The sequence below is a fragment of the Rhinopithecus bieti genome, unplaced genomic scaffold, assembly GCF_001698545.2.
Source record: "Rhinopithecus bieti isolate Rb0 unplaced genomic scaffold, ASM169854v2 scaffold_47707, whole genome shotgun sequence".
In the NCBI taxonomy this organism is placed as follows: Eukaryota; Metazoa; Chordata; class Mammalia; order Primates; family Cercopithecidae; genus Rhinopithecus; species Rhinopithecus bieti.
This window is the reverse complement of record NW_016819117.1, coordinates 1062294-1076594: the sequence shown is the minus strand read 5'-3', so window position 1 is coordinate 1076594 and position 14301 is coordinate 1062294. Positions and strand designations below refer to the sequence as shown.

Genomic DNA, 14301 nt, shown 5'->3' with positions numbered 1-14301 from the left:
GCAGTGAGGAACCTGGTGCTTTTGCCATTTCGCACATGTATACGTTTAGAAAAGCACCGAGAAGGGGATGGACAATGGCGCAGTGAGGAACCTGGTGCTTTTGCCATTTCGCACATGTATACGTTTAGAAAAGCACCGAGAAGGGGGTGCAGATGGGTCCAGGGCACGCCCTGTGGCTTAGTGGATGCCCGAACCACTGTCCTCGGGGCCTGGACCAGCTCATAGTGCACACCAGCCTCTCCCTAGAGAGTTGCATCTGAGTAGCAGAACTGCTTAGAAAAGTAGTATCTCGGAGTGTTTTCATCCAGAATAGTTCTCTGGTGGGTCTAACTGTTTCTTAGAATTCTCATTTACGTTTCTCATGCTATCAAGGATGAATATCATTTATAGGAGCCATTTGTGTTTCTATTTCTGATCATATTATTTGCCGATTTTTCTATCAGGTTGTTCCCTTTTTTTTTTGAGACGGAGTCTCGCTCTGTGGCCCAGGCTGGAGTGCAGTGGCCGGATCTCAGCTCACTGCAAGCTCCGCCTCCCGGGTTCACGCCATTCTCCTGCCTCAGGCTCCCGAGGAGCTGGGACTACAGGCGCCGCCACCTCGCCCGGCTAGTTTTTGTATTTTTAGTAGAGATGGGGTTTCACCGTGTTGGCCAGGATGGTCTCGATCTCCTGCCCTCGTGATCCGCCCGTCCCGGCCTCCCACAGTGCTGGGATGACAGGCGTGAGCCCCCGCGCCCGGCCGGTTGTTCCCTTTTTCTGGGTGGCTTCTCTCCCATTTTCTGTTCAGTTCCCACCTAGTGACATTGGCCTGTTCCCAGATTCCTGCTTCCCTGGTGATCTTTCCTGCTTCCTGCAGGGGTCGTCTGCCAATCCCACATCAGTATAAAACAACTCAGGATCATTGACCTTTGCAATTCTCAGCCCTGCTGTGTTAAACAACTAAGCCAGGCATGGTAATACGCACCTGTAGTCCCAGCTACTTGGGAGGCCGAGCCAGGAGGATCACTTGAGCCCAGGAGTTTGAGTCTAGCCTGAGCAACATAGCAACACCCCATCTCTTGTAAAAAAGAAAGATAGAAACCGCTAGCAAAATAGATCATCCAGGCATAAAATGAAACCCAGGTATCAGCTGATCAAGTCTTGTGAGTCAGAATATTTAAGAGCAGAAATGCCTAATCCTTCTGAGAAAATCTAAGATTGTGCTGGAATTAATTTAATAATGAGTTCAAGCAGGAAGAGAAGTGATAACAAGGGAGCAACACTCGGAACTCCACACCGCAGAGACATCTCTTCCCCAGACTTGGCACAAGGGGCTTCCCTCCGCTCTTCCACCAGAGACCCTGTTGTGGTTACCAGTGGGATCAGCCCAGACCAGCTGAAGTTAGAAGTGCACTTAACCTGAGGCCACTGGGGTATCCCACAGTCTCCCAGGAGAACACGGCCAGGTTAGGACGGCCTGCTCTTGCTCCCTGTCCCAAGTCCAGACTCGGGGGGGGGCCCCAAAGTCCAGCTTGGGCCAAGTGCCCACAGTGCACCAATCAGCAGTAACCAGGGAGGCGGGCGATCCCTAGAAAGGGATATCCTGCTAAGTGTCCTCAGAAGTCCCAACAGTAGAGAAGAGGAGAGCATGTTAGAGGGGCCAGGCCACTCATGCCTTCTGGGGAGCTCCTGCGAAGCCAAGTCTGAGGGTCAAATAAACCGTCACCTGATTCACACTCTGATGTGGGGCCAGCCAGCCTTTAGCAAAGCTTCTTCCCAGTGACGTGCCGCTGGAGAACCAGCACTTTAACTCAAGCTTTGATACCATGATGCACCCCCGAGATGCTCATCCACGCACATCACTTTCCCGTTAGTCCCTTAGTCTACTTAACTCTGGCTCTTCACAAGGAGAAACTGGTTTCTCACCTTTGGGGTAGCTTTTCTTTAGGGTCTGACTGTATAAAATTATACTATGTGAAATAACATAGAATTCACAGATGGTGGAGAGACGCCCCTCAAGAGTGGTGAGAGGTACAAAAAATGAAGGCAGAGAAGACCCAAGCCAGGACCCCGGGGCAGCTCAATGCTAGAGTCGGGGTGAGGAGCAGAGGGTGCAGCCGAGGAGGTGGAGGTGCCTCAGGCTCAGTTCTATGTCTTGTACTTCATGCTCATATTCCAGGATCGTTAGGCAGAAACCTAAGGATCAGGAATATTTGGTTCATTGTGTCCTGTGACTTCTCTTTCCCTGAGTTGGTGGAAGTTGAGCTCTTAATAGTAGACACCCATCCCTTTCTCAGAAGGAGGGTTTACTTTCATCAACCTGAGCAGAGATGTCTGCTTTTGGGTGCAGGTGCTCTAAACATTTGCGTCCAACAACCTCTTCCCCCAGGGCAGCAGCCTGGAAACTTGGACATTCCAGGTGGCAGCCTAGAAACATGGACATCAGCCTGTCTGATGATGTTCAGAATGCTGGTTAAGTGGTCAGCTAGAAGCTTGTGTGTGCTAATAAAGATCTCTGAAGTCACTTGTGCAAAAAACAAAACAAAAAAAACTGGCAGATGACACGTGAAGGGCACAGGAATGAATGCCCCTGAGGATGTGGTGTACATAAAATGCTTTGCAGACACGGGAGCCACTGCGGTCCTCAGCTCTAGGGAGGAGGCTGGGAGGGGGATGGGGATCATTCATTTTCATTTCTATCGTTAGGGGCATTATTTTTTTTTTTTTTTTTTTTTTTTTTTGTTGAGACGGAGGCTCTGGTCCGCTCGTGGTGGTGTCCCGGAGGCTGGTGCGGAAGTGCCGTTCGTCAGCGCACTGCGGAATGCTCGCCTCCCGGTTTACGCCAGTGTCCTGCGCTCAGCCTCCTGAGTAGCTTGGGAGCTACAGGCGGGCCGCCACCGGGGGTCGCGCCGGCTGTTAGTTTGGTTTGGTACGTTTTGTTTTGAGTTAGAGACGGGGGTTGTCACCGATGTGTAGCCAGGAGGTCTCGATCTCCTGGACCTCGTGATCCGCCCGTCTCGCCTCCCAAAAGTGCTGGGCTTTTATTACGAGGCTTGAGCCATGCGCGCCCGGCCGGCCGCAAGCATTATTTTGAAGTATTTTTTAAAATTTGCTAAACAAAAACACCAATAGTGGGTTTTTTGTTTGTCTGTTTTTTTAAGACGGAGCCTCACTGTCACCCAGGCTGGAGTGCAATGGTGGGATCTCAGCTCACTGCAAGCTCTGCCTCTTGTGTTCAAGCGATTCTTGTGCCTCAGCCTCCCAAGTAGGTGGGATTACAGGTGTGTGCCATCATGCCCGGCTAATATTTGAATTTTTAGTAGAGACAGGATTTCGCCATGTTGGCCAGGCTGGCCTCAGACTCCTGACCTCAAGTGATCTGCTCACGTTGGTGTCCCAAAGTTCTGGGATTACAGGCATGAGCCATTGTGCCTGGCCTACCAATCGTGTTTTTATTCTTGTCTTCATCAAGCTGTTAGTCAAGAATCATATAATATACACTATTTCCATGACGTGTACTTACATGCTGCATGGTATTTTAGATCTTGCAAAACCTTTCTTAGAGGTTTCTTGTGTAAGTTTCCTTTTTTTTCCCCTGAGACGGAGTCTCGCTCTGTCGCCCAGGCTGGAGTGTAGTGGTGCATTATCAGCTCACTGCAGCCTCCTCCTCCCAGGTTCAAGTGATTCTCCTGCCTCAGCCTCCCAAGTAGCTGGGACTACAGTCGCGCACCAACATGCCCGGCTAATTTTGTGTTTTTAGTAGGGATGAGGTTTCACCATGCTGGCCAGGCTGGTCTTGAAATCCCGACCTCATGATCTGCTGGTCTTGGCCTCCCAAAGTATTGGGATGACAGGCGTGAGCCACCGAGCCCAGTCTGTAAGTTTCCTTTAAATCTGACATTATGTGAAAATCCTCTTCCTATGTACAATAAAAACCATGTTATCCGGCATTTGGGGAGATTGGAGTCAGTGCTGCCTGAAAGGGTGGTGGGAAGAAGAGCATATTGTGGGCTAAAGTGTCCCCCAGTTTTGGGCCAGGAAGCGTCCCCTGGGGAGCCCTTGGCATCAGAGCAGAAGAGCCATGCACATGGACTCAGATTGAGATGCTGCCCTTGGGCACCACCTAACTGCATCCCCCAGTCCTGGGAGGCCCCGCCAGCTGTCCCCATGGAGCCGACTTCCCCTTCCCGGAACTTCACTTGTACTTGTCTGTGCTGCATATTTGCAACTGTGATGATTTTAAATTGAGTGTGCAGTGTACACAGCACGAGGACTTCGCTTCTGACCACATTCTCCAGTAAACAACCATGGCTCCTTGGAGAAATGGCTGATTCCAGGACTGGAACAGAAAAATGAGCCTAGGCCAGACACTGGCTCACACCTGTAATCCTAGCACTTTGGAAGGCAGAGGTGGGAAAATTGCTTGAGCCCTGGAGTTTGGTACCAGCCTGGGCAACATAGTGAGACTCCATCTGTTCAGAAAATACAAAATTAGCTGGCTGTGGTGATGAGCATCTCTATTCCCAGCTACTCGGGAGGCTGAGGTGGGAGGCGCTCACTGGAGCCCTGGAAGTGGAGGGCTTCAGTATGGAGTGATTGCACCACTCCATTTCAGCCTGGGTGACAGAGTGAGACCCTGTCTCAAAAAAAAAAAAAAAAAAAAAATTGAAAAATGGGCCTAGGTAATCTTAGGGCACCAGAAAGGAAGTGCTCACCAAACCCACGTGATGGGGGCACATCAAAGGGACACAGAGGCCAACTAGAGAGCTTAAAGCTGGCACATTGTGAGCAGCAGAATGTACAAGGCAGCCTTGGATGGTAACCCAGCGTGGGAAGTAAATACCCATGTGTCCACCCTGATGCAACACAGGATTGAATGAATGAGTTAATGGGGGTGAAGAGGCAAATCTCCTGTGCTGAAGAAGCCCAGGTGGTTTACATGGATGTTCCACCCCGAGGGTAGAGTGTAACTCCCAGCCCTCAAGTGTGGGGTGCAGAGAGTGACTTCTTTCTGAATAGTACGGGATGGAGGGGGGGCCAGGAAAGAGCTGCTTCATAGTTGAGAGACCCCACAAGCACAACCTCCACCAGGTGGTCAAGGTCAATGCCGGCAGTGACAAGTCATGGGGATGCAGCATGCAGAGAAGGCGCCTCGGCTTTGTGCTCCTCCTCCCCAAGCCCTCCACCCCAGTCAACTATGAGGAAAACTATCAACAATCCCAGTGGAGGGGCATCCCGTGATATACCAGGCCAGCAGGTCTCAAATGGTCCAGTGCCTTAAGACAAAGAGCCTGAGACACTGTCATAGCCCAGAGGAGCCCGAGGAGACACGGCGGCCAGATGTCACGTGGTGTCCCAGCCTGGCCAACATGGTGATACCCTGTCTCTACAAAAAAAATACAAAAATTAGCCAGGTGTGGTGGTGGGCACCTTTCGTCCCAGCTACTCAGGAGGCTGAGGCAAGAGAATTGCTTGAACCCAGGAGGCGGAGGTTGCAATGAGCTGAGACCACACCACTGCACTCCAGCCTGGGTGACAAAGTGAGACTCAGTCTCAAAAAAAAAAAGTTTATTTTAAAAACTTGAATATATAGCAGTTGCTATCTCAAGGCATGAAGATGTGGAGACACTCTATAGGAGTTAAACAAACAAGTTCTTTGTTTAAAGACTTGAATAGTTTGAAATTTTTATGGTATATACACAGTAGTTTTGTAATTTTTTTTAAAAAGAAATATGCATCCTGTTGCACAGTTTAACATTTGCCTCCCACCAGTCATTCTGTCGGGACACCTGTCCGACCACGTGGTGTTGGGTCTTTCCAGCTTGGTGTCTTGCTCTTGTGGAGGTTGGACCAAAGGGGCCGAGTGCAAGGGACGACCCTGCTGAAACACGAGTATGGGAAACCCCTCACGCACTGCATCTTCCGGCTCCCCGCTCCTGGCGAGTAAGTGTGGGGCTTGCCCGTGACCCCTGCGTGTGTTTACATCGGGGGAAGCGGGAAGCGGGCTGCTCCTGACCCAGGAGGGACCCCAGCCCTGAGTCGCTGTAGGAGAGGCGGAAGAATCTTGACTTCGTGTCATGTTTGCTTTCAGGGACCTGGTTCAGTTGGCGAAGGCAGCTGTGAGCGGTGATGAGAAAGCCCTGGACATGTTTAACTGGAAGAAGAGCAGCTCTGGAAGTTTACTGAAGATGGGGTCTCAGGAGGGACTGTCATTCTTCGTCAGTCTGATGGATGGTGAGGAGCTTTGGTTGTGATTCTCAGGGGTCCTAGCGTTTTAGGGGTATCTGATAGGGATTTTAAACTCACAGACGGTGTTTCTGCATAGAACAGTAACGGTCATAACTGCAGGCTGCACAGAAGGATAATGTGTGCTGGGCGGAGTCACAGCCGCTCTCTCAGCCATCCGTCCAGTGTTGAAATGTTGCCCTCACTTTGTTGTTATCGATAAGTTGAGCTTTGCTTGTGTTTGAAGGGTTTTCATGAGGAGGCTTTTAATCAGCAGTTACAGGCTGACTGCATGGCACCAGGGACAGTTTTGGAAAGATTCTTTGGTGGCACCCCTGGTATTCAGTCTGTGTAATTATCAAGCACCTATTGTATGCCAGGTACTTGGCTAGGGTGTAGGAATGAGGTATGAGCAGGACAGGGGGTTTCACTCCAGCCTGCAGCCCTTGGCCAGCCTTCATGGGGAGGTCAGCGCTGGGCACCGTGTGTCTGGTGTTCAGCCTGCTCCTCCTCACTGTACGAGGGGGACAGGCTGCCTAGCCAAGGCCGGAATAAATGCAATATGAAGTTAAAAGAAAAAGTGCGTCTCTTACAGCCGTATGATGCTGGCCCAGGTGTGTCTGTTGCTGGCGCGGCTGAGGAGATGAGAGCCACACAGAGGTGGCCGGGTCTCGGGAGAAAGGAGGCTTTTGCTGTCGGTTTCAGCAAGCAGCCAGATCTTGACAGGAAGAAGAGAGCAGATGAGAACAGATGGAGCTGTGTGGTTTTTTAAATTTTTAAACAAGGGAAATCTTTCATTTTAGAAGGTGAAGAGATAGAGCTAATGGAGGGGAGACATTGAGAAGATCCCAGTGGGGACATCCGAGTGGGCACAGCACCGTGAGATGGCAAGGAGAGGGTGTGCCAGGATAGAGCGCCACCAGGAAGGCTAATGAGAAGGGGGTGTAGGGATGAGGCCCACAAGGAAGAAGCGCTGGTCACCTGGAGGAGGGGATGTGTGCCAGGGAGGAGCCCGGCTCTGGCAGCACGTGGGCTGCGAATTTCTGCCTGTTGTCTGGGAGCTGTAGGCTTTGGGGGTGAGTTCATCGCTGTGCCTCATGTCCTTTTATGGAAAATGGGGAAAATACTGGTGTCTATCCAGTTATCACCTGTAAAGATGCTTAGAACTGAGCCTGCCACGTACTATGCACTTAGTAAATACTAGTTGGTGTCGCAATTCACCTCTAGATAATCTTGAACTCTTCAGTTGGATAAGAACTTCTGCTGGGTTTGGTGGTGCGTGCCTGTGGCCTCAGTCACTTGGGAGGGCTCGTTGGGAGGATCACTTTAGCCCAGGAGGTTGAGGCTGCAGTGGGCTATGATCATGTCACTTTACTCCAGCCTGGCTGACACAGTGAGTACCTGTCTCTTGAAAAAAGAATTAATAATAAAAATAAGAACTCGTTGTCCATGGGGAAAAGATGAGAAGGGAGAGGCAGGTGAGAAGGCTCCCAGAGGAGTCTCCTGCAGAGCAGCAAAAGTGAGCCCAAGTCCCCAGGCTCACACAGGGCCTTCAGACAGAGTGGCTGGCCAGCGTTGGAGCAGGCTCAGGCAGGGCAGAAGGAGGGGATTCCAGGCTGGGTACAGTCGAGTCCTGTAGCTTAGACCAGGAACAGCTTGTGGAGGTTGACAGAGGGAGGTCCAGAGAGAGCCTGGCAGGAGGCAGATGGCACAGCAGCGATACCGGGGCAGAAGGGTCAAGGAGCGGTGGCCACAGAGAGAGCTTGTCATTTAGGGCCTCAGCGTGTGGAGGGTATGAGATGGACACAGAGCTCCGAGGCTGCCAGATCTGCAGGGTCAGCAGTGTGGACGTGAAACCCTCCAAGACAGGGGCAGAAAAGGGATCAATAGAGACAGCTTGAGGCCGAGCTGAACCCATGAAGTGGAGATTGCAACCTGTAAGGTCAGGTCACATGCTTCATTTTTAAGTTCTTTTTTTTTTTTTTTTTTCTTGAGATAGGGTCTCATTCTGTCACCCAGGCTGGAGTGCTGTGGCGTGACCTCGGCTCCCTGCAACCTCCACCTCCGGGATTCAAGTGCCACCCGTGCCTAGGTCTCCTGTGTAGCTGGGATTACAGGCACACGCCACTACGTCTGCCTAGCTAGTTTTTGTATTTTTAGTACAGACAGGATTTCACTACGTTGGCCAGGCTGGTCTTGAAATCCTGACCTCAGGTGATCTACCAGCCTCGGCCTCCCAAAGTGCTGGGATTACAGGCATGAGCCACTGTGCCTGGCCCATTTTTAAGTTCTTATACTGAAGATGCTTTGTTTTGAAACTGTCCTTAAGTTGATAGAAGTGACTGCTGGTGAGGGTCATAGAAGTGGATAAACCAGGGCCTCCTCGTGTAGTGACCCCATGTTTGCCCCCAGGGACAGTGCACTATGTGGATGAGAAGGGCAAGACCACTCAGGTGGTGTCCGCAGACAGTGCGATTCAGATGCTGTTCTACATGGAGAAGAGGGAGGCACTGGTGGTAGTCACGGAGAACCTCCGACTGTCCCTGTACACGGTGCCTCCTGAGGGCAAAGCAGAAGAAGTGATGAAGGTGAGTGGGAGTGGGCTTGGGGGCTCACACTGGGGAGCTTGGGCCAGTTTCCCTCTGGCCTAGTTGATGGTCCTTTCTCTTCTGGATAGCAAGACTGAATAAAAGTTTATCATCTGTGTTAGGGCAGCTAACGTAGCTAGTGGTGTCATTATTTATCATACCACATTCAGTTGATAGGTGAAGGAAACAAAAGAGGTCGAGATTTTCTTGCATCTCTGGGTGGATGTGGGGCCTGATGGGAGACAGCCTGGGTCTACCCGCAAGCTGCACCCCTCATGACCTGGGGCGCAAGTAAGAGAGTCACACAACCTCTCGTTCCACCTGCAGAACTCAGCAGGCAGGCGACTGTATCCCCATCTTCCCACTGATTTATTCCACAGGAATCCTTGCTCCTTGGAGGCCACTGAACTTTCCCTAAAGATGCTCTTGCAGATGACAGAGCTGACTTTTCCTCAGTCAGCATTCATTCGGTCCTTTACACACCCTGTAAGGGCAGCTGAGGACACAGGCACTGGTCACGGGGACCTCGTCACAGGGGCCAGCTTGGGCCACCGTAACAACCTACCACGGACTGCGTGACATGACAACAGACATTTGTCACAGTTCTGGAGGCTGTGATGTCCCACACCAAGCAGCCTGCCTGCAGGGGCCTCTTCCCAGTGTCCTCACAGGGCGGGCAGGAAGAGTGAACACCAGCTCTGGTGTCTCCTTCCACGGCCACAGCCCTGTCAGGCCAAGGCTCACCCACCTCATGGTCTCATTAACCTTAAGTACCTCCTGAAGGCAAATACAGTTGCACTGGGGGTTGGCCTCCCACATACGAGCTTGAGGCATGCGGTTCAGTCCATGGGCCTGGCTTTAAATACCCTGCTCAGCTCCTAACTGGTGGGTGGGCCCTGGCCAGGTTTGTTCTCTACACAACAGGGATGATAGGCCTGCCCAGAGCGTGTGGTTGGATGAACAGGGAGCACCAGCTCAACCTCATAATCACTCCAGAGCGTGTCCACTGATGGCCACCTGCCCACGCCATGCACTCTGTAGCCGTTATTTAATGTGTGAGAGTAGTGGTTTGCTTCGGCCCATACATCTCAAAACTCAAAGCCACCTTGCAGAGTCTCCATCATTTGTCCCCGCATTTGCCCCGCTTGGTGAGTCTCCATGGAGTCACTGTGGACCAGAGACTCCAGGCTCCTGAAGCCGGGACAGGCCGTCTCGGCAAGCACAGTGCCTCTGCTTGGTTGTTTCCTTACACAGGTCAAGCTGAGTGGGAAAACCGGCTGCCGAGCAGACATCGCTTTGATTGAAGGCAGCCTTCTTGTGATGGCCGTCGGGGAGACTGCCCTCAGGTGAGAGTCTGCCTTTCCATTGCCCCTTTTTGAGAGTTCCCTGAGGAACAGGCTCTTCTAAGTCGGCTTTGTGTTGGAATGTAGCATATATACTGTGAAATGCACATATGGGGCCGGGCGTGATGGCTCACACCTGTAATCCCAGCACTTTGGGAGGCCGAGGTGGGCAGATCACGAGGTCAGGAGCTCAAGACCATCCTGGCTAACATGGTGAAACCCCATCTCTACTAAAAAATACGAAAAATTGCCAGGCATGGTGGCGGGCGCCTGTAGTCCCAGCTGCTTAGGAGGCTGAGGCAGGAGAATGGTGTGAACCCGGGAGGCGGAGCTTGCAGTGAGCTGAGATCGCACCACTGCACTCCAGCCCGGGAGACAGAGTGAGCCTCCGTCTCAAAAAAAATTGCACATATGATGCTGACTGCTCACACACTGGACATACCCATTCACCAGCTCCCAGACTGAGGAGCTAAGCATTGAGGGACCCCAGGAGTCCCTGCCCACTCCACTGCGCTCCTTTGGGGCTCCCGTTGCCTCTAGGTGGCCCTGCCCTGGTGTCTGCCCATGGAATCTCTTTGCCTGGTTTTTCGGAGTGTGGCATAACTAGAATCAGTCATTTTGGTCTCTCTGCTGCTTGCTGTGTTAGCTCCGTGTGCTCTCTGGGGCCGTCTCGTGCTCTGCATGGGGTTGCAGTTCCTGTGTCTCGTGGTGACCTCCTGCCATGTACAAACCATCTTCTATCGGCAACTGCTTTCTTTGATTATGAACAGGACATAAAATGTCCTAAGTGTAACAGTAGTGTTCATTTTCATATCAGGAGTCTGATGACCTATGTCTTTTTAGGTTCAAACACCCTTCAGAGGGAAACGCCACTAACACAGGCCCTCCATGGGGCTCACTCTCTTCTGTTGTAGATTCTGGGATATAGAACGAGGAGAGAATTATATACTGAGTCCAGACGAGAAGTTTGGCTTTGAGAAAGGAGAGAATATAAACTGTGTTTGTTACTGTCAAGTCAAAGGTGAGGCTTCCTGGCCTGGCACGAGAGAAACAGAACCAACCACAAGCATTGTGCTTGGGCTGCAAAATAATTCTAGTGAAATCTGGAGGCACTTAAACAATGGTAACTCGATAACTCACAGCCGTTCAAATAGTCGGACAAGCAAGCAACAGCAGAGCTTTGTGGTCCCACACGAAGGCCAAGGGGTTTGATCAGAAGCATGACAACCTGCATCCCAGCACTTTGGGAAGCTGAGGAGGGAGGATCACTTGAGCCCAGGAGTTCGAGACCCACCTGGGCTGCATAGTGAGACCCCAGTCTCCACAAAAATTACAAAAATTAGCCAGCTGTGGTGGTGTACAGTGGTGGTACCATCTACTCCGGAGGCTGAGGTGGGAGGATTGCTTGAACCTGGGAGGTTGAGGCTGCAGTGAGCTAAAATAGTGCCAGTGCACTCCAGTCTGGGTGACAGAGCGTGACCCCATCTAAAAAGAAGCATGGCACACCGATTCCATGCTCACTTATCTCCGTTCCCTCCTGAAATGTCACAGGATAGAGTGCAGGAAGTGTGTGTGCAAGTGTGTGTGTGCATGCAGATGTGTGTACGTGTGCATATGCACATCCAGAGCACAGGAGACTAGGAGGTGAGCCAGAGCTGTGTCTCTAGTGCCTGCTGAGTGCTGAGCACGGGGCAGACCCAAGCCAGGCTGACTGGCCTCTAGGAAAGCTGGGAGGGCAGCGTTCCCCCACCACCCCCACACCAGCACTGTGAGGTCAGGGTGGCAAGGACCTGGACAGGAAGACGCAGCCAGGGATGAGGTGAAGAGGCACTGGGCTGGGCAAGGACTGATGCTTTGAAGAAGGGGGTCAGAGAACAGAGCTTGTTGCTGTTTTAGTTCCCTTTTTTTAACTCTGTTCACATGCAGTTTGTTTCTACCTGTAGGTCTTCTGTCCGCTGGTACCGACAGAGGGCGAGTAGCCATGTGGAGAAAAGTACCAGGCTTCCTGGGCAGCCCTGGGGCAGAGGGCAAGGACAGGTGGGCCCTTCAGACCCCTACCGAGCTCCAAGGAAACATCACGCAGATCCAGGTACAGCCTACAAGGGTGTTTGGTGCACTCATTTTCTGCTGCATGAAAGTGGAGGCCGTGGCTGGGCGCGGTGGCTCACACCTGTAATCCCAGCACTTTGGGAGGCCAACGCGGGTGGATGACGAGGTCAGGAGATCGAGACCATCCTGGCTAACATGGTGAAACCCCATCTCCACTAAAAAATACAAAACATTTTCTGGGCGTGGTAGCCCCTCCAGATTGTAGCCTGTGTAAATACTTTGTTCCTTTTCATGGCTGAATCACATTCTCTGCTGTGGACAGACCACATTTTCTTTCTCCGTTCATCAGTTGATGGATATTTGAATAATTCTGAACACTTGTGTACAAGTTTTTATGTGAGGATGTTTTAGTTTCTCTTCAGCATTTGGTTCTTTCTTATGATTTCTCTCTGTTCCCATTCTCTGCCTGATGAGACACTGTCATTATACCTTCCTTCACTTCACTAGGCATGGTTTCCTTCAGTTCCTTCAGCGGGTTTCTGGTGGCTACTTTGAAGTCTTTGCTAAGTCCAACATCTGGGCCCTTTCATAGCAGTTTCTGATGTCTGGATTTTTTTCCTATATGGAATTTATACTTTCCTATTTTGCATGGCTCTTTGTTTTTTTTAGATAGATTTAGAAGTTTAATATAAAATTATAAAACCAACATTTCACATCAGCAGAGGAAAGCTAGATAATTTAATCCATTGTATAAACTTCCTGTCTGTTTATAAAAAACATAAACATCCCTATGTCACACTCAGAAAAGTGAGTCACACTCAGAAAAACTCTAGAAGACACTTTTCCCATCAGAACAGACGTACAAGTGCTGCCTGTCCAGTCACAACTCTTGAGCATCAGTATCTTTATTTATTTATTTATTTATTTATTTTTGAGACAGAGTCTCGCTCTGTTGCCCAGGCTGGACTGCAGTTGTGCAGTCTCGGCTCACTGCAAGCTCTGCCTCCCAGGTTCACGCCATTCTTCCGCCTCAGCCTCCTGAGTAGCTGAGACTACAGGCGCCCGCCACCACGCTCGGCTAACTTTTTGTATTTTTAGTACAGACGGGGTTTTACCATGTTAGCCAGGATGGTCTCGATCTCCTGACCTCGTGATCCGCCTGCCTTGGCCTCCCAAAGTGCTGGGATTACAGTCTTGAGCCACCATGCCCGGCCTGAGCATCAGTATTTTAAAGTCTTTCTACACAGCACATATTTTACCTTTATAAAACATTTTTTTAGATCATTTTTTAAGTCCTAAACAATGGTGCTTAGAAATGGTTTCTGAGTTCTCATGTGTATAAGCATTCTCTTGACTGCATCTTTCTCCTGCTCTTTTCACACATCTGGTTCTTTCTCTTGCAACCTTGAAATGAAGTGGGGTTCCAGGAAGAACCTGCTGGCAGTGAACAATGTCATCTCCGTGGCCATCCTCAGCGAGCAGGCCATGTCGTCACACTTCCACCAGCAAGTGGCCGCCGTGCAGGTCTCCCCGAGCCTGCTGAATGTGTGCTTCCTGTCCACGGGGGTAGCACACAGCCTGCGCACCGACATGCACATCAGTGGGGTGTTTGCCACTAAGGTGACTGCCGAGGGGACCCGCGGGTCAGAGGAGGGGTCTTCAACGCAGAGAAAAGAACTGCCCCATTGCCAGGTAGTTCAGGGCAGCAAGGGCCCCAGATGATAGGTTAGGCCACTCTCAGTTCCATCCTAGATTCTCTTATTTCCTGGATATCCATGTACATCATATTCATAGAGAAAATCGTAATGAAAATATAGGCTGGGCGTGGTGGCTTATGCCTGTAATCCCAGCACTTTGGGAGGCTGAGACAGGCAGATCACTTGAGGTCAGGAGTTCGAGACCAGCCTGGCCAATATTCTGCTAAAACTACAAAAATTAGCTGGGCGTGATGGTGGGCACCTGTGGTCCCAGCTACTCAGGAGGCTGAGGCAGGAGCGTTGCTTGAAGCTAGGAGGTGGAACTTGCTGTGAGCCGAGATCATGCCACTATACTCCAGCCTGGGTATACAGAGTGAGACCCTGTCTCAAAAAAAAGAAAATAATAATAAAAATATATAC

At 50.9% G+C, this 14301-nt stretch overlaps 1 protein-coding gene across 5 annotated transcripts in view; it reads left to right on the top strand.

The window, feature by feature from the left end:
- Positions 1-14301, top strand: part of IFT140 (intraflagellar transport 140) — a 113163-nt gene that overhangs the window by 13074 nt on the left and 85788 nt on the right. For 4 of the 5 annotated variants that reach the window (XM_017858301.1, XM_017858302.1, XM_017858303.1 and 1 more), the window contains 7 exons: positions 5801-5922; positions 6071-6213; positions 8617-8792; positions 10047-10138; positions 11050-11156; positions 12079-12224; positions 13601-13804. In XM_017858301.1, coding sequence (XP_017713790.1) covers positions 5801-5922; positions 6071-6213; positions 8617-8792; positions 10047-10138; positions 11050-11156; positions 12079-12224; positions 13601-13804 — 990 coding nt within the window. The remainder of the gene's footprint in view (positions 1-5800; positions 5923-6070; positions 6214-8616; positions 8793-10046; positions 10139-11049; positions 11157-12078; positions 12225-13600; positions 13805-14301) is intronic. The other variant, XM_017858307.1, reaches the window with a different exon arrangement.